Here is a 27700-nt window from a genome sequence, read left to right as displayed (position 1 = left end):
CCCCTGCTGTACCCTACAGTAGTTGAAGATATCCAGCAGATCCTACCCACTTGCTTACAGCTGCAGTAGGGTCATGGCTCAGAAATGTACCTCAATCCAGGGATGAGAATTGTCCCATTATCCAAACAGTTACTCAAAATTGTCCCTTTATCCCAACTGTTACACCAAGAAGATTGAACCACTGCTATTAAACCTTGGATAAACAGTTGGGATAATGGGACAATTGAGTACAAACTCATTTCTCATGCCTGGATTAAGGTATGTTTTCTGAGCCATATCTCTCACCTGCTCCAATGTGTCAATCTACACAGGAAGCCTGTCCGACCCTAGTGCAGCTGTAAGCAAGCGGGTCGGATCTGCTGGCTAAATTGACAGCTGCTGCAGAAAGTTACATTGTAGCGCAGAGCACAATGACAGTCATGAGGACAATTCAAACACGAAGCAACAATCGAGAGATCAGAGCCAGTCAAGAGTTCAAGTCAACGCAGTTCTTTAATGCCAGTGAGGTATATAGATTACGTTTTTGTCCAGTAACAACGAGCAAGAGACTAGATCATTTCCGGGGTTGGTTCTAGGTCGAAAATATATTATAATTGCGAGCTCTACCCGGAAAGAAGCCACAGCGGTGTTCGGGTGCTGCACACATACATTTCAGATGTCAGGCTATGTCATGTAAACTCAGAGTAACAGCGGATTTAAACTTCCATTTACCCTGGTGAGACGCGTTTTACTCTTCCACTTCGGACGCACTGGCGCACACTGACCAGTTAAAACGGGTAAGTTTTCGCGGAATTTCTGTCTGCGTGTGTATGTGTGCGCGTGCGTCTTGTTGGGAAGGGGGGGTTGTGGTCGGCAGATAATTGAATCATGAAACTTTCATGTCATCTCAACCTGATGCTAAATCATGCTTTATTGGATGACGAAGTTATCCATACGGGTCGACAACTAGTGAAATAACTGACAGACAGTTTATCTATGGAACAAAGCCCACTGAGCACCTGACGAAATAATGTATATATGATACAGGATGGGTTCCGTCTGTATCTGATCCTATAGATAGATAGATAGATAGTATCCATATAGATAGAGATAGATAGTATTAATATAGTATAAGTATCTATCTCCTCATTCGGTTTGGGGAATAACTGTGCATTTAAACAAAACGAAATATTTACAGGAATCAGGCCTATATAGAACAATCAGCATGGCATCACACACAAATCACCATGTATTGTAAAGATGGATAACTACTTTATGTGTTCCATCTATGCCAACATGTAGCCTAATTTCAGACTTGGTTACTGCTGGTGGTGTAAAGTAACTAAGTAAAAAATACTTTGGGTATCTGTGCGTTACTGTTTATCATTTGGATAACTTTTACTTTTTCTCCACTACATTCCTAAAGAAAATATGTACATTTTACTCCTATACATTTTCCCTGACACCCAGAAGTACTACACTTACACTTCAAATGCTTAGACAGGACAGCAATATGGTCCAATTCACACACTTATCAATATAATGCATTGTCATCCCTACTGTCTCTGATCTGGCGGACATACTAAACACAAATACTGCTTTTGTCAATTGTGTTGGAGTGTGCCCTGGCTATCTGTAAATCATGCAGTCAGGTGTACTTAATGTAAGAGGTTTGATGTACAGGATTAACTTTTTACTTTTACTCAAGTATGACAATTGGGTACTTTTTCCACCACTGTACTTAAGTACATTTAAAACCAGATACATTTGGGGGACTTGTACTTGAGTCATTTTCTATTAAGGTATCTTTACTTTTATTCAAGTATAACAATTGAGAACGTTTTCCACCACTGGTTACTGCTGCTATGCTTAATGCCAAAAATATATTATTTGATTTATACCAAGGATTGGCTGTGTGTCTGCATGTGTGTGTTTTTCTTTCTTTATTTCCTAAAACAAAATGTTGTTCATATTGCCTGTTCCAGAGGGGAAGTTGTCTTTGTATGCTCATGTGACCAGGTAGGTGCAATAACTGCACAGATGATGTCATGATGATGTTATGTCCTCAGCATGTCAGTCTCTCTGACAGTTAGGTTAGGTTGTCCTCTGATGTTCATTCCCTTGTCACTCTCTCTCTGCCCCCCCCCCCCCCCCCCCCCCCCCCCCCCCCCCGTTCTCTCTCTCTATCTGGCCAGATGAAATGTGCCTGTATGCAGATCTGTTCAGTAGTCTATAATTTCCAGCTGTGGTGAATCCTCTGGTTAGCAGCACAGCCTCGGGCCTTAGGCTTAGCTAGGCTGCCTCAATAACGTCACATGAAAAACTGCTGAGTGTGTGTGTGACATGCCCCCCCCCCCCCCCCCCCCCCATCTCTCAGTGATGTGGTAGCAGGCAGCAGTATGCCGTACTTGGACAGACAGAACCGTGTCTGTGGCTTTCTAGACATCGAGGAGAAAGAGGGCAGCAACCGCTTCCAGAGACGCTATTTTATACTGGACACACAGGGCAACACACTGCTGTGGTACATGGACAACCCCCAGGTACACACAAACACGCACATCATACTGCCTGTACAAACACACATGATCTCTGATGTGTCTGAGGCAGAGTGTGGTCAGATAGTGGTTGTGTTCCGCCACTAGCAGAGTAGAAACACACCTCCTATAGAGGAAGTGAGACTAGGTGTAGAAGGCTTCTCTGTGCCTTTAACGATCTCTGCCTGCAGAAGTGTTTGCTATATTGAGTGTTGTGTTACTGTGTCTATTACATTGGTGTGTTGTATCACTGCCTGTAGAACCTGCCCAGTGGAGCGAATGCAGTCGGGAGTCTGCAGCTGACATATATCTCCAAGGTAACAACACCCTAAAACAGATGACTTTATTAAGGGCAATGTTTTTGACTAATTCCAGACTCTCATCTTCTCTCTCTTGCCTTCTCCTCCTCTGTTTGGGGGTTAGGTGAGCGAGGCCACGGGGAAACAGAAGCCCAAGACTGAGTTCTGCTTTGGTGAGTCAACGTGTGTGTTAGTGTGTGTGTGTGTAGGGTGTTCTCATAGCCCTGGTGAAACACGTACAGTAAAATGTGTTCCTATTTTTATCATACCTGTTCTGTCCTCTTTGCAGTGATCAATGCTATTATAGCCTCTGTATTTATGTTCTGTATTGCTATATAATATTATATATTTCTAAGTACAGTACCGGTAAAGAGTTTGGACACACCTACTCATTCAAGGGTTTTTCTTTATTTTTACTATTTTCTACATTGTAGAATAATATTGAAGACATCAAAACTATGAAATAACACATATAGAATAATGTAGTAACTAAAAACAAATTGTTAAACAAATTCAAAATATATTTTATATTTGAGGTTCTTCAAAGTAGCCACCCATTGCCTTGATGACAGCTTTGTACACTCTTGACATTCTCTCAACCAGATTCATGAGGTAGTCACCTGCAATGCATTTCAATTAACAGGTGTGCCTTAAGTTAATTTGTAATTTCTTTCCTTCATGCGTTTGAGCCAATCAGTTGTGTTGTGACAAGGTAGGGTTGGTATACAGAAGATAGCCCTATTTGGTAAAAGACCAAGTCCATATTAGGACAAGAACAACTCAAATAAGCAGAGAGAAATGACAGTCCATCATTACTTTAAGACATGAAGGTCAGTCAATCTGAAAGTTTCTTCAAGTGCAGTCGCAAAAACCATCAACCGCTATGATGAAACTGGCTCTCATGAGGACTGCCACAGGAAAGGAAGACCCAGAGTTACCTCGGCTGTGGTATGATGAAACTGGCTCTCATGAGGACTGCCACAGGAAAGGAAGACCCAGAGTCACTTCTTCTGCAGAGGATACGTTCATTAGAATTACCAGCCTCAGAAATTGCAGCCCAAATAAACTCTGGAAAAAAAGAAACGTCCCTTTTTCAGGACCCTGTCTTTAAAGAATTCGTAAAAATACAAATAACTTCACAGATCTTCATTCTAAAGGGGTTAAACACTGTTTCCCATGCTTGTTCAATGGACCATAAACAATTAATGAACCTGCACCAGTGGAATGGTCATTAAGACACTAACAGCTTACAGACGGTAGACAAATAAGGTCACAGTTATGAAAACTTGGGACACTAAAGAGGCCTTTCTACTGACTCTGAAAAACACACAAAAAAAGATGCCCAGGGTCCCTGCTCATCTGCGTGAACGTGTCTTAGGCATGCTGCAAGGCGGCATGAGGATTGCAGATGTGGCCAGGGCAATAAATTGCAATGTCTGTAGTGTGAGACGCCTAAGACAGCACTACAGGGAAACAGGACGGACAGCTGATCGTCCTCGCAGTGGCAGATCACGTGTAACATCACCTGTACAGGATCGGTACATCCGAACATCACACCTGCGGGACAGGTACAGGATGGCAACAACAACTGCCCGAGTTACACCAGGATTGCACAATCCCTCCATCAGTGCTCAGACTGTCCGCAATAGGCTGAGAGAGCCTGGACTAAGGGCTTGTAGGCCTGTTGTAAGGCAGGTCCTCACCAGACATCACCGACAACAACGTCGCCTATGGGCACAAACCCACCGTCGCTGGACCAGACAGGACTGGCAAAAAGTACTCTTCACCGAGGAGTCGCGGTTTTGTCTCACTAGGCGTGATGGTCGGATTTGCATTTATCGTCAAAGAAATGAGCGTTACACCGAGGCCTGTACTCTGGAGCGGGATCGCTTTGGAGGTGGAGGGTCTGGGGCGGTGTGTCACAGCATCATCGGACTGAGCTTGTTGTCATTGCTTGTTGTCAGGCAATCTCAACGCTGTGCGTTACAGGGAAGACATCCTCTTCCCTCATGTGGTACCCTTCCTGCAGGCTCATCCTGACATGACCCTTCAGCATGACAATGCCACCAGCCATTTTTTTTAAATGTCGGCCCTAGCCCTGAACTCAGGCCCTATGTGTAGTTAACCGACCCTCTGCCCATTCATCGCCATTTTACCTGTTGTCTTACTTGATTAGCTGTTGTCTTAACCGTTGTTGTCTTAGCTAGCTCTCCCAATCAACACCTGTGTGTTACCTCCATTGTTCAAAGGAGACCAAGGTGCAGCGTGGTAGGCATATATTTTACTTTATTTTCAAATTACAACAAAACACGATACGAACGTAAAGCTCTGTAGCGCTAAACAGCAACTATACAAAGACAAGATCCCACAAACTAGGGTGGAAAACAGGCTGCCTAAGTATGATTCCCAATCAGAGACAACGACACAGCTGCCTTTAGCCCGGCAAGTGCGGGGCGCTGGCACAGGACGCACTGGGCTGTGAAGGCGCACCGGAGACACAGTGCGCAGAGCCGGCGCAGGATATCCTGGGCCGAAGAGACGCACCGGAGACCAGGAGCGCTGAGCCGGCACAATCCGTCCTGGCTGAATGCCCACTCTAGCACGGAAAATGTGGAGTTCTGGCACAGAGGGTGGAAAACAGGCTGCCTAAGTATGAATCCCAATCAGAGACAACGATAGATAGCTGCCTCTGATTGTGAACCAGACCCGGCCAACAAAGAAATAGTACACATAGATTTGCCACCCAAGTCACACCCTGACCTAACCAAATAGAGAATAAACAAGGCTCTCTAAGGTCAGGGCGTGACACTGTGATTACTTTATGTCTCTCTCAAATGTCAATATGCCTTGTATACTGTTGTTTAGGATAGTTATCATTGTTTTAGTATACCATGGAGCCCCTAGTCCCATTCTACATGCCTCAGATTCCTCTTTTGTCTCACCCCTCACACATGCGGTGACCTCACCCAGTATAACCAGCAACCTCTCTTATCATCACTTGGTGCCTGGGCTTACCACCACTGTACCCGCACCCCACCATACCCTCTCACATTATGCCCTGAATCTATTCTACCACGGCCAGAAATCTGCTCCTTTTATTCTCTGTCCACAACGCACTAGACAACCAGTTTTGATAGACTTTAGCCGTACCCTCGTTCTACTCCTCCTCTGTTCCCAGGGTGATGTGGAGGTTAACCCAGGCCCTGCGTGTCCCCAGGCACTCTCATTTGTTAACTTCTGTAATCGAAAAAGCCTTGGTTTCATGCATGTCAACATTAGAAGCCTCCTCCCTAAGTTTGTTTTACTCACTGCTTTAGCACACTCCGCCAACCCTGATGTCCTTGCCGTGTCTGAATCCTGGCTTAGGCCACCATACCCAACTACAACATTTTCTGTAAAGATAGAACTGCCAAAGGGGGAGGAGTTGCAATCTACTGCAGAGATTGACAGAACTTTGCAGGCTTATTTTCCAGGTTTATACCCAAACAGTTCTAACTTCTAATTTAAAAAATGAATCTCTCCAGAAATAATTTGTTGCCGCCTGTTATAGACCCCCCTCAGCTCCCATCAGTGCCCTGGACACCATATGTGAATTGATTGCATCTATCTTCAGAGTTCGTTCTGTTAGGTGACCTAGACTGGGATATGCTTAACACCCCGGCCGTCCTACAATCTAAGCTAGATGCCCTCAATCTCACACAAATCATCAAGGAACCCACCAGGTACAACCCTAAATCCGTAAACATGGGCACCCTCATAGATATTATCCTGACCAACTTGCCCTCCAAATACACCTCTGTTGTTTTCAATCAGGATCTCAGCGATCACTGCCTCATTGCCTGCATCCGCTATGGGTCCGCGGTCAAACGACCACCCCTCCCCTCATCACTGTCAAACACTCCCTAAAACACTTCTGCGAGCAGGCCTTTCTAATCAACCTGGCCCGGGCATCCTGTAAGGATATTGACCTCATCCCGTCAGTCAAAGATGCCTGGTCGTTCTTTAAAAGTAATTTCCTCACCATCTTAAATAAGCATGCCCCTTTCAAAACATGTAGAACTAGGGGCGGCAGGGTAGCCTAGTGGTTAGAGCTTTGGACTAGTAACCAGAAGGTTATTCAAATCCCAGAGCTGACAAGGTACAAATCTGTCGTTCTGCCCCTGAACAGACAGTTAACCCACTGTTCCTAGGCCGTCATTGAAAATAAGATTTTGTTCTTATGTTCTTAACTGACTTGCCTGGTTAAATAAAGGTAAAATAAAAAGAACAGCTATAGCCCTTGGTTCACGCCAAACCTGATTGCCCTTGACCAGCACAAAAACATCCTGGCGGACTGCAATAGCATCGGATAGTCCCCGCGATATGCAACTGTTCAGGGAAGTCAGGAACCAATACACGCAGTCAGCCAGGAAAGCAAAGGCTAGCTTTTTCAAACGCAAATTTGCATCCTGTCGCTCTAACTCCAAAATGTTTTGGGACACTGTAAAGTCCATGGAGAACAAGAGCACCTCCTCCCAGCTGCCCACTGCTCTGAGGCTAGGTAACACGGTCACCACCGATAAATCCATGATAATCTAAAATGTCTATAAGCATTTCTCTATGGCTGGCCATGCTTTCCTCCTGGCTACCCCGGCCATCAGCTCCGCTCCCCCCACCCCACCCCGCAGCTACTTGCCCGAGCTTCCCCAGCTTCTCCTTCACCCAAAACCAGATAGCTGCAAAACCTGGACCCGTACAAATCAGCTGGGCTAGACAATCTGGACCCTCTCTTTCTAAAACTATCGGCCGCCATTGTTGCAACCCCTGTTACCGGTCTGTTCAACCTCTTTCGTATCGTCCGAGATCCCTCAAGATTGGAAAGCTGCCGTGGTCATCCCCCTCTTCAAAGGGGGTGACCCTCTAGACCCAAACTGTTATAGACCTATATCCATCCTGCCAAACCTCTCTAAAGTCTTCGAAAGCCAAGTTAATAAACAGATCACTGACGATTTCGAATCCCACCGTACCTTCTCCGCTGTGCAGTCCGGTTTCCGAGCTGGTCACGGGTGCACCTCAGCCACGCTCAAGGTACTAAACGATATCATAACCGCCATTGATTAAAAAACAGTACTCTGCAGCCGTCTTCATCGACTCTGTCAATCACTGTATTCTTATCGGCAGACTCAATAGCTTTGGTTTCTCAAATGACTGCCTCGCTTGGTTCACCAACTACTTTGCAGATAGATTTCGGTGTGTCAAATCGGAGGGCCTGTTGTCCGGACCTCTGGCAGTCTCTAATGGGCGTGCCACAGGGTTCAATTCTCGGGCCGACTCTTTTCTCTGTACATTGTACATATCAATGATGTCACTCTTGCTGCGGGTGATTCCCTGATCCACCTCTACGCAGACGACACCATTCTGTATACATCTGGCCCTTTGGACACTGTGTTAACTAACCTCCAAACGAGCTTCAATGCCATACAACACTCCTTCCGTGGTCTCCAACTGCTCTTAAACGCTAGTAAAACCAAATGCATGCTTTTCAACTGTTCGCTGCCCACACCCGCCCGCCCGACTAGCATCACTACCCTGGACTGTTCTGACCTAGAATATGTGGACAACTACACATACCTAGGTGTCTGGCTAGACTGTAAACTTTTCTTCCAGACTCATATTAAACATCTCCAATCCAAAATCAAATCTATAATCAGCTTTCTATTTCGCAACAAGGCCTCCTTCACTCACTCCGCCAAACTTACCCTATTAAAACTGACTATCCTACCGATCCTCGACTTCGGCAATATCCTCTACAAAATAGCTTCCAATACTCTATTCAGCAAACTGGATGCAGTCTATTACAGTGCCATCTGTTTTGTTACCAAAGCCCCTTATACCACCCACCACTGCGACCTGTATGCCTTAGTCGATTGTCCTTCGCTACATATTCGTCGCTAGACGCACTGCTTTAGGTCATCTATACGTCTATGCTAGGTAAAGCTCCGCCTTATCTCAGCTCACTGGTCATGATGACAACACCCACCCGTAGCACGCGCTCCAGCAGGTATATCTCACTGGTCATCCCCAAAGCCAACACCTCCTTTGGCCGCCTTTCCTTCCGGTTCTCTGCTGCCAGTGACTGGAACGATTTGCAAAAATCGCTGAAGCTGGAGACTTACATTTCCCTCACTAACTTTAAACGTCAGCTATCTGAGCAGCTAACCGATCACAGCAGCTGTACACAGTCCATCTGTAAATAGCCCACCCAATCTACCTACCTCATCCCCATATTGTTTTTATTTACTTTTCTGCTCTTTTGCACATCAGTATCTCTACTTGCACATCATCATCTGCTCGTTTATCACTCCAGTGTTATTCTGCTAAATTGTAATTACTTCGCTACTATGGCCTATTTATTGCCTACCTCCTCACTCCATTTGCACACACTGTATTTAAACTTTTTTTCCTGTTGTGTTATTGACTTGTTAATTCCATGTGTAACTCTGTGTTGTTTGTGTCGCACTGCTTTGCTTTATCTTGGCCAGGTCGTAGTTGTAAATGAGATCTTGTTCTCAACTAGCTTACCTGGTTAAATAAAGGTGAAAAAAACAACATCTCAATCCCATTGAGCACTTCTGGGACCTGTTGGATTGGAGGGTGAGGGCTAGGGCCATTCCCCCCAGAAATGTCTGGGAACTTTCAGGTGCCTTGGTGGAAGAGTGGGGTAACATCTAACAGCAAGAACCAGCAAATCTGGTGCAGTCCATGAGGAGGAGATGCACTGCAGTACTTAATGCAGCTGGTTGCCACACCAGATACTGACTATTACTTTTGATTTTTCTTCCCTTTGTTCTGGGACACATGAATCAATTTCTGTTAGTCACATGTCTGTGGAACTTGTTCAGTTTATGTCTCAGTTGTTGAAATTGTTGTGTAAATATTTGTATGAACATTTGTTAAGTTTGCTGAAAATAAACACAGTTGACAGTGAGAGGATGTTTCTTTTTTTGCATAGTTTAAATGCTTCACAAAAAACATGAGCTGGCGCACACCCAGAATAAAAGTTTGTGTGGAGGTGCTGACTAACGGCGAATAAGCTATCAAAATAAAGAAAGTCGCTATGTCACAGAGTTCAAGTAACATCAACTGTTCAGAGGAGACTGTGAGTCAGGTCTTCATGGTCGAATTGTTGCAAAAAACTACTAAAGGACGCCAATAAGCAGAAGAGACTTGCTCGGGCCTAGAAAGATGACTGAGTCCAAATTTTAGATGGTGCTTCCAACCGCCGTGTCTTTGTGAGAAGCAGAGTAGGTGAACGGATTATCTCTGCATGTGTGGTTCCCACTGTGAAGCATGGAGGAGGAGGTGTGGGGGTGCTTTGCTGGTGACACTGTCAGTGATTTATTTTGAATTCAAGTCACACTCAACCAGCATGGGTATAGCATTTTGCAGCAATACGCCATCCAATCTAGTTAGTGGAACCCTCATTTGTTTTTCAACAGGACAATGATCCAACACTCCTCCAGGCTGTGTAAGGGCTATTTGACCAAGAAAGAGAGTGATTGAGTGCTGTCTCAGATTACCTGGCCTCCACAATCACCCAACCTGAGTTGGACCGCAGCTTCACCTGGAATGCAGAGTGGAGGAAAAGCAGCCAACAAGTGCTCATCATATGTGAGAACTCCTTCAAGGCTGTTGAAAAAGCATTCCAGATTAAGCTGGTTGAGAGAATGCCAAGTGTGCAAAGCTGTCATCAAGGCAAAGGGTGGCTACATTGAATTATCTCAAATATATGTTGATTTGTTTAACACTTTTTGGTTAATGTGTGTGTGTGTGTGTGTGTGTGTGTGTGTGTTTTCATAGTTTTGATGTCTTTACTATTATTCTACAATGTAGAAAATAGTAAAAATAAAGAGAAACCCTTGACTGAGTAGGTGTGGTACTGTATATCACTATGTCTGCAGTGATCAATGCAGTATCTCGGCGGTATTTCCTCCAAGCCAATGATGCTGCTGACCTCAGAGACTGGGTCATTGCTCTCAACAAAGCCACCAAGATCACTGTGAGTACCCCAACTCATGTAGCTTCAAATCAACTTTTACATTCAGACATCTAATCAATACACGTATAACGTTCCATCAAACTGAGACTTAGCGATATTAAGTTGCTACAAACAGCACTGCATATGTTGCAGATGAGCGTGATGCAAGACAATGCACTCCCCAGAGCCGCTGGAAAACATGTGGCGAGACAGCATCTGCCCCAGTACGTTTCAATCGCACACCACTTTCAAAGCGGCAGCACCAACCGGGCCAGTAACTTCTCAAATTGTTGCGTTCCAGTTCAGCATCTACCTGCTCTGTTGCCATCTACCATTGACAAACCATTGAAGACTACACACAGAAAAGTTGTGCTGTTTTTATGGCCTGAGCAAAAATAAGCGCCCATCAATCTACTCAGAGTTATTTATTTTTAGGGAAAGTGATTTACAAAAGTAAACTTTCACTAGTGAACATATTAGCAATATGCTGGCTACTGTTGATAGTCTGTATAAAGAAAGATACAAAAAGACACCCAGCATTGGTCTTGGCTGGTCTACTGTAGCCAGTCAATGTCTATTTTGGAACGTTTGTCTTAAAGGGGCAGCATCCTATTTTGAGCTGTGAAAGGCCCCAGAAAAGAACGTAACACATTTTGCCAAACCACTTTAGAACCAATGGTGTCACCTTTGGCACTCAGAGTATCACAGGGCGTCTGCACGGATGCTCTTCAATAGCTACAACCTCATTGCTGCGAATCAGAAAGAACGGAGAAGTTTAGGTTTGCGTTTTACTACTTTTGGTTATTGTGGCAATGGGCCTAACATTGCTGTTTACTTCGTGCATACAGTTGTACTGTAATATATTGCCATCCATGCACTTTACAGTGAAGTGGTATGGAGTGGAATGTTCCATTTTCTCTTCTCAAAACTGGCTGAATTGTTATTTTTACCTTGTACGCACCTGCAACTGTTGCTGTGTATTAGATATTACTGCACTGTTGGAGCTACTGTAGGAACCCAAATATTTCGCTACACCCGCAATAACATCTGCTAAATATGTGTCTGCGACCAATAAAATTGGATTTGATTTGACCCGCAACTTCCCACAGGTGAGAGAAATTACACTGTAAATGAGAATCACCTGCCTCCAACCAAATTCTTTTGAATTCTTCTGAATTCGTAATGGTTTAGTCTAGGCCATTATTATTTTGGGGGGTCCTGTACAGTTGTAAATCAAACAAAAAAATATATGAACCCCAAAAGTTATTTCAGTTTCAACTTATTTTAGAAGAAATAGTGATTTCATATAAAAAAAAATATATGTGCACAGTTACACTAATTATATATTAGTGTAACTGTGTCTGACTCTACCTTTTTGATATTGCATTTATAACTTGACTCTAACACTACACGTAATATGTTCATGTTTGATTTCGGTAAACCCGTAGGCTAGGTGCAGCTGAAACTACAATCACCTGAGTCACACTGACAAGAAGTGATGTCACACAGAGCCATAGATACATGTAACTGCAAACACAATGGAAGCACTTGAGTAAATGAGGGATACAAACTATTTTGAAAGCAGGTGCTTCCACACAGGTGTGGTTCCTGACTTAATTAAGCAATTAACATCCCATCATGCTTAGGGTCAAGCATAAAAATAATAGGCAAGCTATGCCCCCATCGGATGACATTGTCCCCATCCACAAGGCATGAGTGGTCACTTAATGGTTTGATGAGCAAGAAAATAATGTAAACCATATGCCATGGCCATCTCAGTCACCAGTTCTAACCCAATAGAACACTTATGAGAGATTATGGAACGGCGCCTGAGACCGTGTTTTCCACCACCATCAAAACAATCACCAAATTATGGAATATTTTCGTGAAAGAATGGTGTCGCATCCCTCCAGTAGAGTTCCAGACACTTGTAAAGTCTATGCATTCTGTAATGGCTGTTGGAAGGAGAGGACCAAGGTGCAGCGTGGTATGTGTCCATATTTATTTAATGAACACAAAAATAACAAAGCGAACGACTGAAACAGTTCTGGCTGGTGCAGACACACAACAGAAAACACAACATAGAATGCCCACCCCAACTCACGCCCTGACCAAACTTAAACAGAGACATAAAAAAGAAACTAAGGTCAGGATGTGACACATTGAATCTGTTCTGGCTTTTGGTTGCCCAAAGCCCTATTAAGACACTGTATATTGGTGTTTCCTTTATTTTGGTAGTTACCTGTATATAGCACTCAAGAGGAAGAAGTCTGTGGTCTCACATTCAACTGTTTGGCCAGGGTGTACACACACACACACACACACACACACACACACACACACATCTAAAATATGAGGAAATGGTGAAACAGGACAGTGGGAGTTGTTTTCAGGTTTCACATAGCAGATTCATGTCAAATCAAATGTTATTTGTCACATGCGTCGAACACAACAGACCTTAGTGTGAAATTCTTACTTACAAGCCCTTAACCAACAATGCATAGTAAGAAAATATTTGCAAAATAAACTAAAGTAAAAAAAATAACACAATAAAATAATAAGGCTATATACAGGGAGTACTGAGCCAATGTACCGGGTCATATTTACATTTAGGTAAGAACAGTGTGTGTGCTAACTTATATCCAGCCTGTGGGGGGCTTTCCACACACACTGTTTTAACAGACTGCTGATGTTTGTGCTGTGGAGCTGCACTATAGAGCACACACACATGCAATCTTCTCGACCACACATTTTTCTTGGGGGGGGGGGGGGGGGGGTCAGAGAGTTTAATGCTGAGTCATGGAGGTCATAAGGCCTGTAACTCCTCCCCTCCACACCACTACAGAAGGCTGAGAACAGCAGTTAGTGATTACATCCCAATAATCTCTTTTCTCTCTCTCTTTTTCTCCTGAAGTGTGCACTCGTTCACCACTTCACACAAATGTTTAAGCATGGGATTGGTATAGGCATGGCCTAGAGGGAGTTTCCATATACCAGTCATTTTGTTTTCAATCCATGAAAGGAGGTGAACAAGTGCACACTTCGGGAGAAAGGAGAAATTATTGTGACCTGTGGCCCAATAGTCAACACTGTGTTTGGCTCTGTGAGGCTAGAGTGTGGTGCTGCTCTGTTTCTTCTGTATTGTCACCTGCCCTCACACAGGAAACACAGATGCTCTCGCTATTCCACTTCCTCTTTGGCTCCCCCTGAAGAAACCCTGTAGGCCTACATGTCCGCCATGTTTATATCAAATGTCTTGTTTATCACTCCAGAAATATGTTACATTATAGTTTCATGGTTTATCAGTAAGTGAAAGTTAATGATAATGTATTGTTGGATAAATGCTAAATGCTAGCTATGGGTTTGACTTGATGCTCAAACTGTTGTTTTCTGTAGGTCCCGAAAGCTAGACCTCTCCAGCCAAGGACAGAGGTTTCTATGGTAACCGGTGAGGCAGGGGTTAAGAGGCAGGCCTATAAGACTGAGATCATCGGGGGAGTGGTGGTGCACACCCCCATGTACCAGGTACTATGTTCTAGTCCAAACGCACCATTGCCATGGTGACCATGTTGGTGTTTGTGATGATGGTGGTGATGACAATGGAGGGGGAGGATGATGATGATGTACAGTGATGGTGATAATTATGATGATTGTGTGTGTGTGTTGCAGAATGAGGGGGAGGAGATGGAGGTAGGGGACAGGAAGGTCAACGCTGTAGGCAGTAGACCAGGCGTGCTGAGGTGTGGCTACTGTGTCAAACAGGGTAACATGGTGAGTACAAACACACACTAGCAACGGTCATCAAAATTGTTAAAGGTTTAAATAAATGCAACAGTTGGACAATGGAGGAAGATACTCCAAACCTTTTGGAATTTTTATAATCCATCAGATATTGACCGAATTATAGCACAAAACATTTTACTGCCACGGACAAATAATGAAGTTCAGCGATTTTGGTGGGAATTCTGGTATTCAATTTAATGTAAAATTTCACTTTTATTCACTCATATACATTTTATAATGGTATCAGGTATTTGCAAAAATATTTTGTGCCGCATTTGCATAAATACACTGTGTGTATTTTAATAGATTAACATAAACGGGTTTCATAGGGCTGTAACCACAACTTGCTCTGTGTATATGCTCGACAATCATCTCATTCCAAAATTATGGGCATTAATATGGAGTTGGTCCCCCCTTTGCTGCTAAAATAGACTCCACTCTTCTGGGAAGACTTTCCACTAGATGTTGGAGCTAGAGGTCGACCGATTAATCGGAATGGCCGATTAATTAGGGCCGATTTCAAGTTTTCATAACAATCGGAAATTGGTATTTTTGGACACCGATTTGGCCGATTTTTATTTATTTATTTATTTAAATTACACCATTATTTAATCTTTATTTAACTAGGCAAGTCAGTTAAGAACACATTCTTATTTTCAATGACGGCCTAGGAACGGTGGGTTAACTGCCTTATTTAGGGGCAGAACGACAGATTTTTAGCTCGGGGATTCAATCTTGCAACCTTACAGTTAACTATTCCAATGCTCTAACCACCTGCCTCACGAGGAGCCTGCCTGTTACGCGAATGCAGTAAGCCAAGGTAAGTTGCTAGCTAGCATTAAATGTATCTTATAAAAAACAATCAATCAATCATAATCACTAGTTAACTACACATGGTTGATGATATTACTATTTATCTAGCGTGTCCTGCATTGGATATACAGTGGGGCAAAAAAGTATTTAGTCAGCCACCAATTGTGCAAGTTCTCCCACTTAAAAAGATGAGAGAGGCCTGTAATTTTCATCATAGGTACACTTCAACTATGACAGACAAAATGAGAAGGAAAAACAAATCTGAAAATCACATTGTAGGATTTTTAATGATTTATTTGCAAATGATGGTGGAAAATAAGTATTTGGTCACCTACAAACAAGCAAGATTTCTGGCTCTCACAGACCTGTAACTTCTTCTTTAAGAGGCTCCTCTATCCTCCACTGGTTACCTGTATTAATGGCACCTGTTTGAACTTGTTATCAGTATAAAAGACACCTGTCCACAACCTCAAACAGTCACACTTCAAACTCCACTATGGCCAAGACCAAAGAGCTGTCAAAGGAGACCAGAAACAGAATTGTAGATCTGCACCAGGCTGGGAAGACTGAATCTGCAATAGGTAAGCAGCTTGGTTTGAAGAAATCAACTGTGGGAGCAATTATTAGGAAATGGAAGACATACAAGACAACTGATAATCTCCCTCGATCTAGGGCTCCACGCAAGATCTCACCACATGGGGTCAAAATGATCACAAGAACAGTGAGCAAAAATCCCAGGACCACACGGGGGGACCTAGTGAATGACCTGCAGAGAGCTGGGATCAAAGTAACAAAGCCTACCATCAGTAACACACTACGCCGCCAGGGACTCAAATCCTGCAGTGCCAGACGTGTCCCCCTGCTTAAGCCAGTACATGTTCAGGCCCGTCTGAAGTTTGCTAGAGAGCATTTGGATGATTCAGAAGAAGATTGGGAGAATGTCATATGGTCAGATGAAACCAAAATAAAACGTTTTGGTAAAAACTCAACTCGTCGTGTTTGGAGGACAAAGAATGCTGAGTTGCATCCAAAGAACACCATACCTACTGTGAAGCATGGGGGTGGAAACATCATGCTTTGGGGCTGTTTTTCTGCAAAGGGACCAGGACGACTGATCCGTGTAAAGGAAAGAATGAATGGGGCCATGTATCGTGAGATTTTGAGTGAAAACCTCCTTCCATCAGCAAGGGCATTGAAGATGAAACGTGGCTGGGTCTTTCAGCATGACAATGATCCCAAACACACCGCCCGGGCAACGAAGGAGTGGCTTCGTAAGAAGTATTTCAAGGTCCTGGAGTGGCCTAGCCAGTCTCCAGATCTCAACCCCATAGAACATCTTTGGAGGGAGTTGAAAGTCTGTGTTGCCCAGCAACAGCCCCAAAACATCACTGCTCATGGAGGAATGGGCCAAAATACCAGCAACAGTGTGTGAAAACCTTGTGAAGACTTACAGAAAACGTTTTACCTCTGTCATTGCCAACAAATGGTATAACAAAGTATTGAGAAACTTTTGTTATTGACCAAATACATATTTTCCACCACAATTTGCAAATAAATTCATTAAAAATCCTACAATGTGATTTTCTGGATTTTTTTTCTAATTTTGTCTGTCATAGTTGAAGTGTACCTATGATGAAAATTACAGGCCTCATCTTTTTAAGTGGGAGAACTTGCACAATTGGTGGCTGACTAAATACTTTTTTTGCCCCACTGTAATCGATGCGGTGCGTATTCGCGAAAAAGGACTAACGTTGCTCCAATGTGTACCTAACCATAAACATCAATGCCTTTCTTAAAATCAATATATATTTTCTTTTTATTTAATTCATTTAATTTTGGGGAATTTTATCCCCTTTTCTCCCCAATTTTGTGGTATCCAATAGTAGCTACTAACAATCTTGTCTCATCGCTACAACTCCCGTACAGGCTCGGGAGAGACGAAGGTCGAAAGCATACGTCCTCCGAAACACAACCCAACCAAGCCGCACTGCTTCTTAACACAGCGCGCATCCAACCCGGAAACCAGTCGCACCAATGTGTCAGAGGAAACACCGTGCACCTGGCGACCTGGTTAGCGGGCAGCTGTGCCCGGCCCGCCACAGGAGTCGCTAGTGTGCGATGAGACAAGGATATACAGTGCCTTGCGAAAGTATTCGGCCCCCTTGAACTTTGCGACCTTTTGCCACATTTCAGGCTTCAAACATAAAGATATAAAACTGTATTTTTTTGTGAAGAATCAACAACAAGTGGGACACAATCATGAAGTGGAACGACATTTTATTGGATATTTCAAACTTTTTTAACAAATAAAAAACTGAAAAATTGGGCGTGCAAAATTATTCAGCCCCCTTAAGTTAATACTTTGTAGCGCCACCTTTTGCTGCGATTACAGCTGTAAGTCGCTTGGGGTATGTCTCTATCAGTTTTGCACATCGAGAGACTGACATTTTTTCCCATTCCTCCTTGCAAAACAGCTCGAGCTCAGTGAGGTTGGATGGAGAGCATTTGTGAACAGCAGTTTTCAGTTCTTTCCACAGATTCTCGATTGGATTCAGGTCTGGACTTTGACTTGGCCATTCTAACACCTGGATATGTTTATTTTTGAACCATTCCATTGTAGATTTTGCTTTATGTTTTGGATCATTGTCTTGTTGGAAGACAAATCTCCGTCCCAGTCTCAGGTCTTTTGCAGACTCCATCAGGTTTTCTTCCAGAATGGTCCTGTATTTGGCTCCATCCATCTTCCCATCAATTTTAACCATCTTCCCTGTCCCTGCTGAAGAAAAGCAGGCCCAAACCATGATGCTGCCACCACCATGTTTGACAGTGGGGATGGTGTGTTCAGCTGTGTTGCTTTTACGCCAAACATTACGTTTTGCATTGTTGCCAAAAAGTTCAATTTTGGTTTCATCTGACCAGAGCACCTTCTTCCACATGTTTGGTGTGTCTCCCAGGTGGCTTGTGGCAAACTTTAAACGACACTTTTTATGGATATCTTTAAGAAATGGCTTTCTTCTTGCCACTCTTCCATAAAGGCCAGATTTGTGCAATATACGACTGATTGTTGTCCTATGGACAGAGTCTCCCACCTCAGCTGTAGATCTCTGCAGTTCATCCAGAGTGATCATGGGCCTCTTGGCTGCATCTCTGATCAGTCTTCTCCTTGTATGAGCTGAAAGTTTAGAGGGACGGCCAGGTCTTGGTAGATTTGCAGTGGTCTGATACTCCTTCCATTTCAATATTATCGCTTGCACAGTGCTCCTTGGGATGTTTAAAGCTTGGGAAATCTTTTTGTATCCAAATCCGGCTTTAAACTTCTTCACAACAGTATCTCGGACATGCCTGGTGTGTTCGTTGTTCTTCATGATGCTCTCTGCGCTTTTGACGGACCTCTGAGACTATCACAGTGCAGGTGCATTTATACGGAGACTTGATTACACACAGGTAGATTGTATTTATCATCATTAGTCATTTAGGTCAACATTGGATCATTCAGAGATCCTCACTGAACTTCTGGAGAGAGTTTGCTGCACTGAAAGTAAAGGGGCTGAATAATTTTGCACGCCCAATTTTTCAGTTTTTGATTTGTTAAAAAAGTTTGAAATTTCCAATAAATGTCGTTCCACTTCATGATTGTGTCCCACTTGTTGTTGATTCTTCACAAAAAAATACAGTTTTATATCTTCATGTTTGAAGCCTGAAATGTGGCAAAAGGTCGCAAAGTTCAAGGGGGCCGAATACTTTCGCAAGGCACTGTACCTGACGGCCAAACCCTCCTTAACCCGGACTACTCTAGGCCAATTGTGCGTTGCCCCATGGACCTCCCGGGATGTGGCCGGCTGCGACAGAGCCTGGGCTTGAACCCAGAGTTTCTGGTGGCACAGCTAGCACTGAGAAGTATATATTTTTAAACCTGGATATTTAGCTAAAAGATATCCAGGTTAGCAGGCAATATTAACCAGGTGAAATTGTGTCACTTCTCTTGCGTTCATTGTAAGCAGAGTCAGGGTACATGCAACAGTTTGGGCCGCCTAATTTGCCAGAATTTTACGTAATTATGACATAACATTGAACGTTGTGCAATGTAACAGGAATATTTAGATTTATGCATGCCACCCATTAGATAAAATACGGAACGGTTCTGTATTTCACTGAAAGAATAAACGTCTTGTTTTTGAGATGATAGTTTCCGGATTCAACCATATTAATGACCTACGGCTTGTATTTCTGTGTGTTATTATGTTATAATTAAGTCTATGATTTGATAGAGCAGTCTTTTAAGCATTCATTCAAACAGCACTTTCGTGCGTTATGCCAGCAGCTCTTCGCAATGCTTCAAGCATTGAGCTGTTTATGACTTCAAGCCTATCAACTCCCGAGATTATGCTGGTGTAATCAATGTGAAATGGCTAGCTAGTTAGCGGGATGCGCACTAAAAGTGTTTCAAATGTCACTCTCTCTGAGACTTGGAGTGGTTGTTCCCCTTGCTCTGCATGGGTAACGCTACTTCGAGGGTGGCTGTTGTCGTTGTGTTGCTGGTTCGAGCCCAGGTTGGAACGAGGAGAGGGACGGAAGCCAAATATACTGTTACACTGGCAATACTAAAGGGCCTATAAGAACATCCAATAGTCAAAGGTATATGGAATACCTATAATAACTACAACCTAAAACTTCTTAAATGGGAATATTGAAGACTCAAGTTAAAAGGAACCACCAGCTTTCATATGTTCTCATGTTCTGAGCAAGGAACTGTAACGTTAGCTTTCTTACATGGCACATATTGCACTTTTACTTTCTTTTCCAACACTGTTTTTGCATTATTTAAACCAAATTGAATATGTTTCATTATTTATTTGAGGCTAAATTGATTTTATTGATGAATTATATTAAGTTAAAATAAGTGTTCATTCAGTGTTGTTGAAATTGTCATTATTACAAATAAATGTAAAAAATCGGCTGATTAATCGGCATCGGCGCTTTTTTGGTCCTCCAATAATCGGTATCGGTATCGGCGTTGAAAAATCATAATCGGTCGACCTCTAGTTGGAACATTGCTGCAGGGACTTGCTTCCATTCAGCCACGAGCATTAGTGAGGTTTGGCGATTTAGACCTGGCTCGCAGTCGGTGTTCCAAATCATCCCAAAGGTGTTCGATTGGGTTGAGGTCAGGGCCAGGCCAGTCAAATTCTTCCACACCGATCTCTACTAACCATTTCTGTATGGACCTCACTTTGTGCACGGGGGCATTGTCATGCTGAAACAGGATAAGGCCTTCCCCAAACTTTTGCCACAAAGTTGGAAGCACAGAATCGTCTAGAATGTCATTGTATGCTGTAGCATTAAGATTTCTAAAATTGATTGAATCATTTTTTCCCACAATCTACATACAATGCCCCATAATGACATAGAGAAAACATGTTTTTAGAAATGTTTGCACATTTATTAAAATAAAGACCTTATTTACATAAGTATTCAGACCCATTTCTGTGTGACTCATTTGAGCTCAGCTACATCCTGTTTCCATTGATAATCCTTGAGATATTTCTACAACTTGATTGGGTTCCATCTGTGGTAAATTCAATTGATTGGACATGATTTGTAAATGCACACCTGTCTATATGTGGTCCCACTGTTGACAGTGCATATCAAAGCAAACTCTAAGCCATGAGGTCGAAGGAATTGTCAGTAGAGCTCCGAGACAGGATTGTGTCGAGGCACAGATCTGGGGAAGGGTACCAAAACGTTTCTGCAGCATTGAAGTTCCCAAAGAACACAGTGGCCTCCATCAATCTAGAGCTGGCCGCCTGGCCCAACTGATCAATCGGGGGAGAAGGTTCCTTGGTCAGGGAGGTGAACAAGAACCTGATGGTAACTCTAACAGAGCTCTAGAGTTCCTCTGTGGAGATGGGAGAACCTTCCAGAAGGACAACCATCTTTGCAGCACTCCACTAATCAGGCCTTTATGGTAGAGCGGCCTGACGGAAGCCACTCCCCAGTAAAAGGCACACGACAGCCTGCTTGGAGTTTGCCAAAATGCACCTGAAGGACTCTCAGACCATGAAAAACAAGATTCTCTGGTCTGATGAAACCAAGATTGTACTATTTTTGGCCTGAATGCCAAGCATCACATCTGGAGGAAACCTGACACCGTCCCTAAGGTGAAGCATGGTGGTGGCAGCATCATGCTGTGGGGATGTTTTTCAGCACCAGGGACTGGGAGGCTTGTCATGATCGAGACAAAGATGAACGGAGCAAAGTAGAGAGATCCTTGATGAAAACCTGCTCCTGAGCTCTCAGGATCTCAGACTGGGGCGAATGTTCACCTTCCAACAAGACAATGACCCTAAGCACACAGCCAATGCAACGCAGGAGTGGCTTCACGACAAGTCTCTGAATGTCCTTGAGTGGCCCATCTAGAGCCCGGACTTGAACCCGATCGAACATCTCTGGAGAGACCTGAAAATAGCTGTGCAGCGACGCTCCCCATCCAACCTGACAGAACTTGAGAGGATCTGCAGAGATGAGTGGGAGAAACTCCCCAAATACAGATATACCAAGCTTGTAGATTCATACCCAAGAGGACTCGAAGCTGTAATCACTGCCAAAAGTGCTTAAACAAAGTACTCAATAAAGGGTCTGAATACTTATGTAAAGTGATATTTCCATTTTTTGGTTTGAATAAATGTGCAAAAATATCTAAAAACCTGTTTTCACTTTGTCTTTATGGAGTATTGTGTGTAGATTGATGAGGAAATAAATAAATGTAATACATTTTAGAATAAGGCTGTAAAGTAACAAAATGTGGAAAAATTCAAGGGGTCTGAATACTTTCCAAATGCACTGTATACAGTAGTGTACTTTACATTGTTTGTGAGATCAGACATAATATCACTATAATCCGAGTGTTCATTTTCAGAAGTTGCATTCATTTTGGCGCATCTCATTTTGAAAAACTTTATAATTCAATACAATTGAAATGTTTACAACTCCACAAAAAATGTACACCCATCAAAATAAAGTTATCTTTTGTGATGTAAGTGTTGAGAAGATGCTTTAAATACCAGACTAAGTTTAGTATTTACCGGGGTGTGTTTGACACGTCATTACTAAACATTTTCTGCGCTCGTAAAGTTAATTGGAAAAAATGAAAGCAACCAATCCAGCGAGATTTGTGACAATTGCATTTTCCACCCCTCAAACACAGGAAATAGATTTATGAAAAAGACAGCTCCTCAGGTAGGCTGGGCATGCACGTTGCTATGTACATAGGGCTGGTGCGACGACACACCGGCGGCCACGAGTCATGAAGGCAGTCAAATTCCACATGGCCTTTTAGTCACAGTAATTAGGCTTCTCTAAACATTGCTGCTGCTGGTCATTAGTAGTCTACCAAACATGCTAACTGCCTGGTACCCAGCACTCTATTGTCCCTCTAATCACTCTGACACCAATGCAAAAGTGTTCTCCAGTAACTGTAAGTGCATAGATGACATGTATTTTTTTCCCGCTGCTCCTGTTTCGATACAGGTCCATGATAATGGTCCATTCTAAATCAAAACAAATGTCACATATATTATTTAGCATGTGTAAAGACTAGATTAAATCATGAATTGGCTAATATTGTCACCCATCAGACTATCACTTGTGAATTATATATTATCTTGTGAATGATAGCATAAGAAATTATGCTTTTTTTGCAACATTTTCTAATCATAGTCACACACCTCATGTAGCCTAGCCCATAGGCCTATACATGTTAATAAGGTTTGTATCACAACTAAAGTTTCCAAGTAACTTCTTAAAATGAAGCACATTAATCCGCTTTACAAGGGGTGTAGAGCCTAACGTGTGTGTGTGTGTGTGTGTGTACAGTGGGTGAAGAATGTGAAGAAATAGCCTAATAGTTTATCAACATTTCAAGCTAAACGTTCTGATATTGTGTCAGCCACATTGCATAAAAAAGTATTTTTGATGCTAGTGGTATTCATTTGGGATCTATCGCATCCCACAACTGTTCCAGACTATGTTTGGAATATTTATTTTTCAAACAGAATAGAATAGGTCGACTTTTGTGCTATGGGGGATAGTAGATTGACATAGGCTAGTGCTTTTGCTGTTCGTTAGGCCTACTCATCTTGTTGGCTGACGAAAAGTAAATGTGGACAGTCCATCCAATATCTTCAATATTCACCTCGGGATTGGATAAGGACACACACAGTTGCGTCCCTGATGTGTCTGTCTTTACTTGTAGCCTGTGAGAAAGACCCGATCACATGACAGAGAGGCTTCGGATTGGTCAGCACACTCGGGGAGAAGGGCACAACGCAGCACTCCGGGTCGCAAAAGGCATGGATTTTTTTTAAGATGCATTACGGACACAAAGGGGAAGCCGGCGCGAAGTTCGAGGCATTATCAAATACTTTTCAAATTGTAAATGAGAGACTGTTGGAGTGTGTACAATCTGCCAAAAAACAAAGAGCTCATGACTTTCAAGCTTTTTTCAAATCATCATTAGTCTCATCATGCAGCCTTACAATGTATTCAGAACATATAGCCCAACATTTGTAGAACAACTAAAGTTAGATTAATAACTCTACATGAAACATATAGGAGTACCTATTCCTTAACCGCTCAGCATAGAATAGCCGCATGTGCACTCCCTCAAATCGCTTGGAGAAAATATTGATATTTTATTCAGCTTTGTTCAATTGTATTCTTCATACTAAAATAATGCCACGGAATTATAAACAAATCTTGTCGGCTAAATGAACTAGTGTAGCACACAGCCATTTGGCATAGCCACATAAGGACCACTCAGAGTATGCTATTATTTTCTTCTGAAATAGAATACATTTTCTCCATATCATGCTTCTTTAGACCTGTCTAAAATAATGGATTTATTGCGAAGGTGTAGGCTATATTACATGGTTTTATTAGACTTTTTAAAATGGCTTGTAGGCTTTGTGTGGAAGCCAGGAGATGCTAAATGTGTTTATGTTCATTAACGGTCAATTACAGAGAGACCAACCAGTTATTTGCTTGACAATCCCCGGCTGACGAAATGTCATGACCACCACATCCCTACACATACACTTTTGAACTAATCCGTTGTATGTTTCAGAGGAAAAGCTGGAAAAGGCGTTTCTTCATGCTGGACAACAATTCTGTCAGTTACTACAAGTGTGAGACGGTGAGGTCATATCCTGTCTCTCCTCTCTCCTCTGTGAGTGGCTCTGGGTGGTAACTGTTGCTGTTTAAACCACAGTGGGTTGTAATTACAGATGTCCTCAAATGGCTTTGGGAAGTAAATTAAAACCAAGACAATACATTGTCGGGAAAAACATGTGTCCTCCATGTTTAAGTCTTTGTTTCTGCTTTGGTGTGGTGTATGTTTCAGTGTCCTGTGTGACAGATGTGTTTCTGTCAGTGGAACAGAGTAAAGTTTGGTGTTTCTCTGATGCACGATGGCGTGTGTGTGTAACCTGTATTTGATATGTATTTCAGCATAAGGAGCCGCTAAGAGCGGTTCTTCTGCGAGACATTCAGAAGGTCCATGAATGTCTGGTCAAATCTGGGTGAGAGTCACACATATCTATTTAATCTATCTAATCTAATACACACACACACAAGCTCGCTGTCTTACCTAGTCATCTCTCTGTCAGGGACCTGCTGATGAGGGATAACCTGTTTGAGATTATCACCAGCTCTAGGGTTTTCTACATCCAGGTAGGTGTGTACTTGTTTTCCTACCTTATCAGGACCCCAATGTCCTAACAATTCACCCAAATGTCCGTACAAAGTAGGAAAACAACAACTTTAAAATTAAGGTTTAGGGTTAAAGTTAAAAAAATGAAAAGTGTTGTTTTACAGGGTCAGCCATAGTAGTACTGCACTCCTGGAGCAAATTCGGGTTAGGTGCTTTGCTCAAGGGCACATTGACAGATTTTTCACCTGGTCAACTCGGGTATTTGAACCAGCAACCTTTTGGTTACTGGTCCAACGCTCTAACTGCTAGGCTACCTGCCTGGGGTTAAAGAAAATATGATTTTTAATGGTCAAACAAGTCCTGAAATTTCTCAAATAAAGGTGTGTGTTTGTGTGTGTGTGTGTGTGTGTGCGTGCGTGTGTGCGTGCTTGCGTGCGTCAGATGGTCTTCCCTCTGTGTTTGATGCTCTGTTGCTCATGTGTGGCCTTAGTTCTGTTTTTGGACGAACGGAAGGTTTGTACAAACACTAACCATAAAACAACATCTCTTGTCCCCCCATGGGAAAACAACTGACTAGGGTCAGGGGCCTTAGATCAGAGAGAGGTAACTGTGTGTGTGCCTACTTTGTTGTATAAGCATAATGTGTCAGCGTGTGCTGGTTTTGTTGCAGACAGACACTCCAGAGGACATGCAGGGCTGGATCAGAGACATTGAGGGGAAGATACAGGACTTCAGAGGCCCGGGCAAGGTAAAGGTGGATTTAAATTCCACTTACAGTTCCGACCAGTACTATTAGTGGTCCTGATGGCGCGCCCATACAAGGGTCATTGCACAACAGGGAGATGAGGAATTCTGATTCAGTGGGGGAATCACAAAATGGTGTCTCTCTTTTTTTCTTTCCCTCTCAGAGCTCTGCATTCACACGTGCCTCCTCCTCTCTGTATTGCCATGGTAACTCCTCCCACCAACCCTCTGTTGTCCGTGGTCGTCAGGGAGATGACAAGAGACCCCCTTTAGTGAAGTCATGTTCCGTGGCCCCGGGGTGGCAGCCCTGGACCCCCGTACCCCAAAGAGAGGCTCCCGCACTGGGCATACTAGATAAGGACGGTCCCTTTCGCTCTCTGCTGCCCAGCCTCTCCTCTCTCTCTCTTTCCACCTCCTCATCTTTATCCTCCCTCCCCACTCCCACCCCACAGGGGGTCTCAGCTCCAGCCAGTGGTGTGGGGGTCCCAGTCTGCCCAGGCCCCATAGCCCCAGGGCCCTCCAGCAGCCGGAGGAGACACCGCTCTCAGCCTCAGCCCACCACAGACCGCAGCTTCCCTTTCAGCCTGGACCATGATGGCATCCGCACCACCGACGTCTAGAACCAACCACGTCTAGACCAACAGAACTCTGGATCCAACTATATGTGGAACCACCAACATCTAGAACCAAAATCTAGAGCAACAATGACTCTTGATTGAGTGCCTTTCCCTTTGAAAGACTAAACCTTCCCTCCCCCAGCCACTCTCCTTTGAGAGTTCCATAGGCCTGCTGCTTTGGCTGCGGCTGCTGTGGGCTGTTTGCTAAAGTAGCCCCCCCATCCAACTCTCTCTCTGGAGGCCTGTGGCCCCCTGTTGGTGGGGGAGGGTAGTGATGCAAATTGGTGTTCATGGATGTGTTCTCTCAGTGAGGGGTGTGTTAGTAGTGGCTGTGGGCTTCTGGTATAAAGGGTTATTCGGAGAGACTGGGAGGGGTTATCAGTGTTGGAGTGTCTGGTAGACTGCGAAGGGTTAAGTTATGTGTTGTACGATTTCCTCTTAAAACCTGAATGTAGTTCTCCCATGTACTGAGATGAAGGAAGGTTTGTATTGTGTTGGAGCCTGTCTACCAAATACCCTCTAATAGTATTAGTCAGCTGGTCTTTTACCTGTATTAACTAAATCTAAAGTGTGTCCCAATTGGCACCCTAATTCACTATATCATGCAGTACTTTTTTACCAGAGCCTTATGGGCCCTAGTCAAACACTATATAATGAATGTGGTGCCACTGCCAATTGGGACGCAACCCAAGAGTCCCATTCAATCCATCACCTGGTCATAGAATAGTGACGATGTTCGTGTCTGTGGCTCTGCTTGTCTCTAGACAATGTTGTTCCCTTGTTAGACTAAATCCAATTGCATTAAATCGGTACATCAGCAGTGCATTTTATGGTATTTCTGCACACTTTTCCGCTAGCCTTGTTCTCTTGCTCGAATGCAAAGGATTTACTACTCCAGAGGGAGTGGAAATATTTTGGGTGTCTCAGATTGTTCTAGCAATTCTCACATTGTAACTTCATTAGGAGGAACGATGTTTGACATGCTTTTTACATTTGTATCACAAACAATTATTTTGATAAAAGTGGCCATTTTTAGACCTATACATTATGACTGGGATGATACCAGTATCGCGAGGAAACAAAGCACGAAGCAGATTTAACTTCTTTAGGAAAACAGCAATAACGTTGGAAACAAACATCAGGTTGTCATCCAGAGTCACATTTATTCATTTTCCAAGCTGAAGCACACTATTTTACATACAGCAGGT

General features: G+C 43.3%; 1 protein-coding gene across 5 annotated transcripts; it reads left to right on the top strand.

Annotated features, from left to right (window-relative positions):
* The first annotated feature begins 305 nt into the window (after positions 1–305).
* LOC110536138 (pleckstrin homology domain-containing family A member 2) lies at positions 306–27315 on the top strand. Of its 5 annotated transcripts, none has more exons than XM_021621721.3 (12): positions 306–776; positions 2357–2519; positions 2774–2830; positions 2937–2985; positions 10753–10850; positions 14226–14354; positions 14499–14600; positions 24547–24615; positions 24930–25000; positions 25088–25151; positions 25802–25879; positions 26040–27315. In XM_021621721.3, exons 2-12 carry the CDS (start codon positions 2379–2381, stop codon positions 26493–26495), a joined length of 1314 nt encoding a protein of 437 aa, XP_021477396.3. In that variant the 5' UTR covers positions 306–776; positions 2357–2378; the 3' UTR covers positions 26496–27315. The 5 variants fall into 5 exon arrangements, with proteins under 5 accessions (XP_021477396.3, XP_090046955.1, XP_090046953.1 ...); XM_090190829.1 differs by having other exon boundaries at positions 334–776; positions 25088–25155; XM_090190827.1 differs by having other exon boundaries at positions 404–776; positions 2175–2519.
* Positions 27316–27700: the final 385 nt, after the last annotated feature.

This window comes from Oncorhynchus mykiss, chromosome 11 (genome assembly GCF_057628025.1).
Source record: "Oncorhynchus mykiss isolate SJ-2025 chromosome 11, ASM5762802v1, whole genome shotgun sequence".
Classification (NCBI taxonomy): Eukaryota; Metazoa; Chordata; class Actinopteri; order Salmoniformes; family Salmonidae; genus Oncorhynchus; species Oncorhynchus mykiss.
This window is presented reverse-complemented; position numbering and strand designations above follow the sequence as displayed.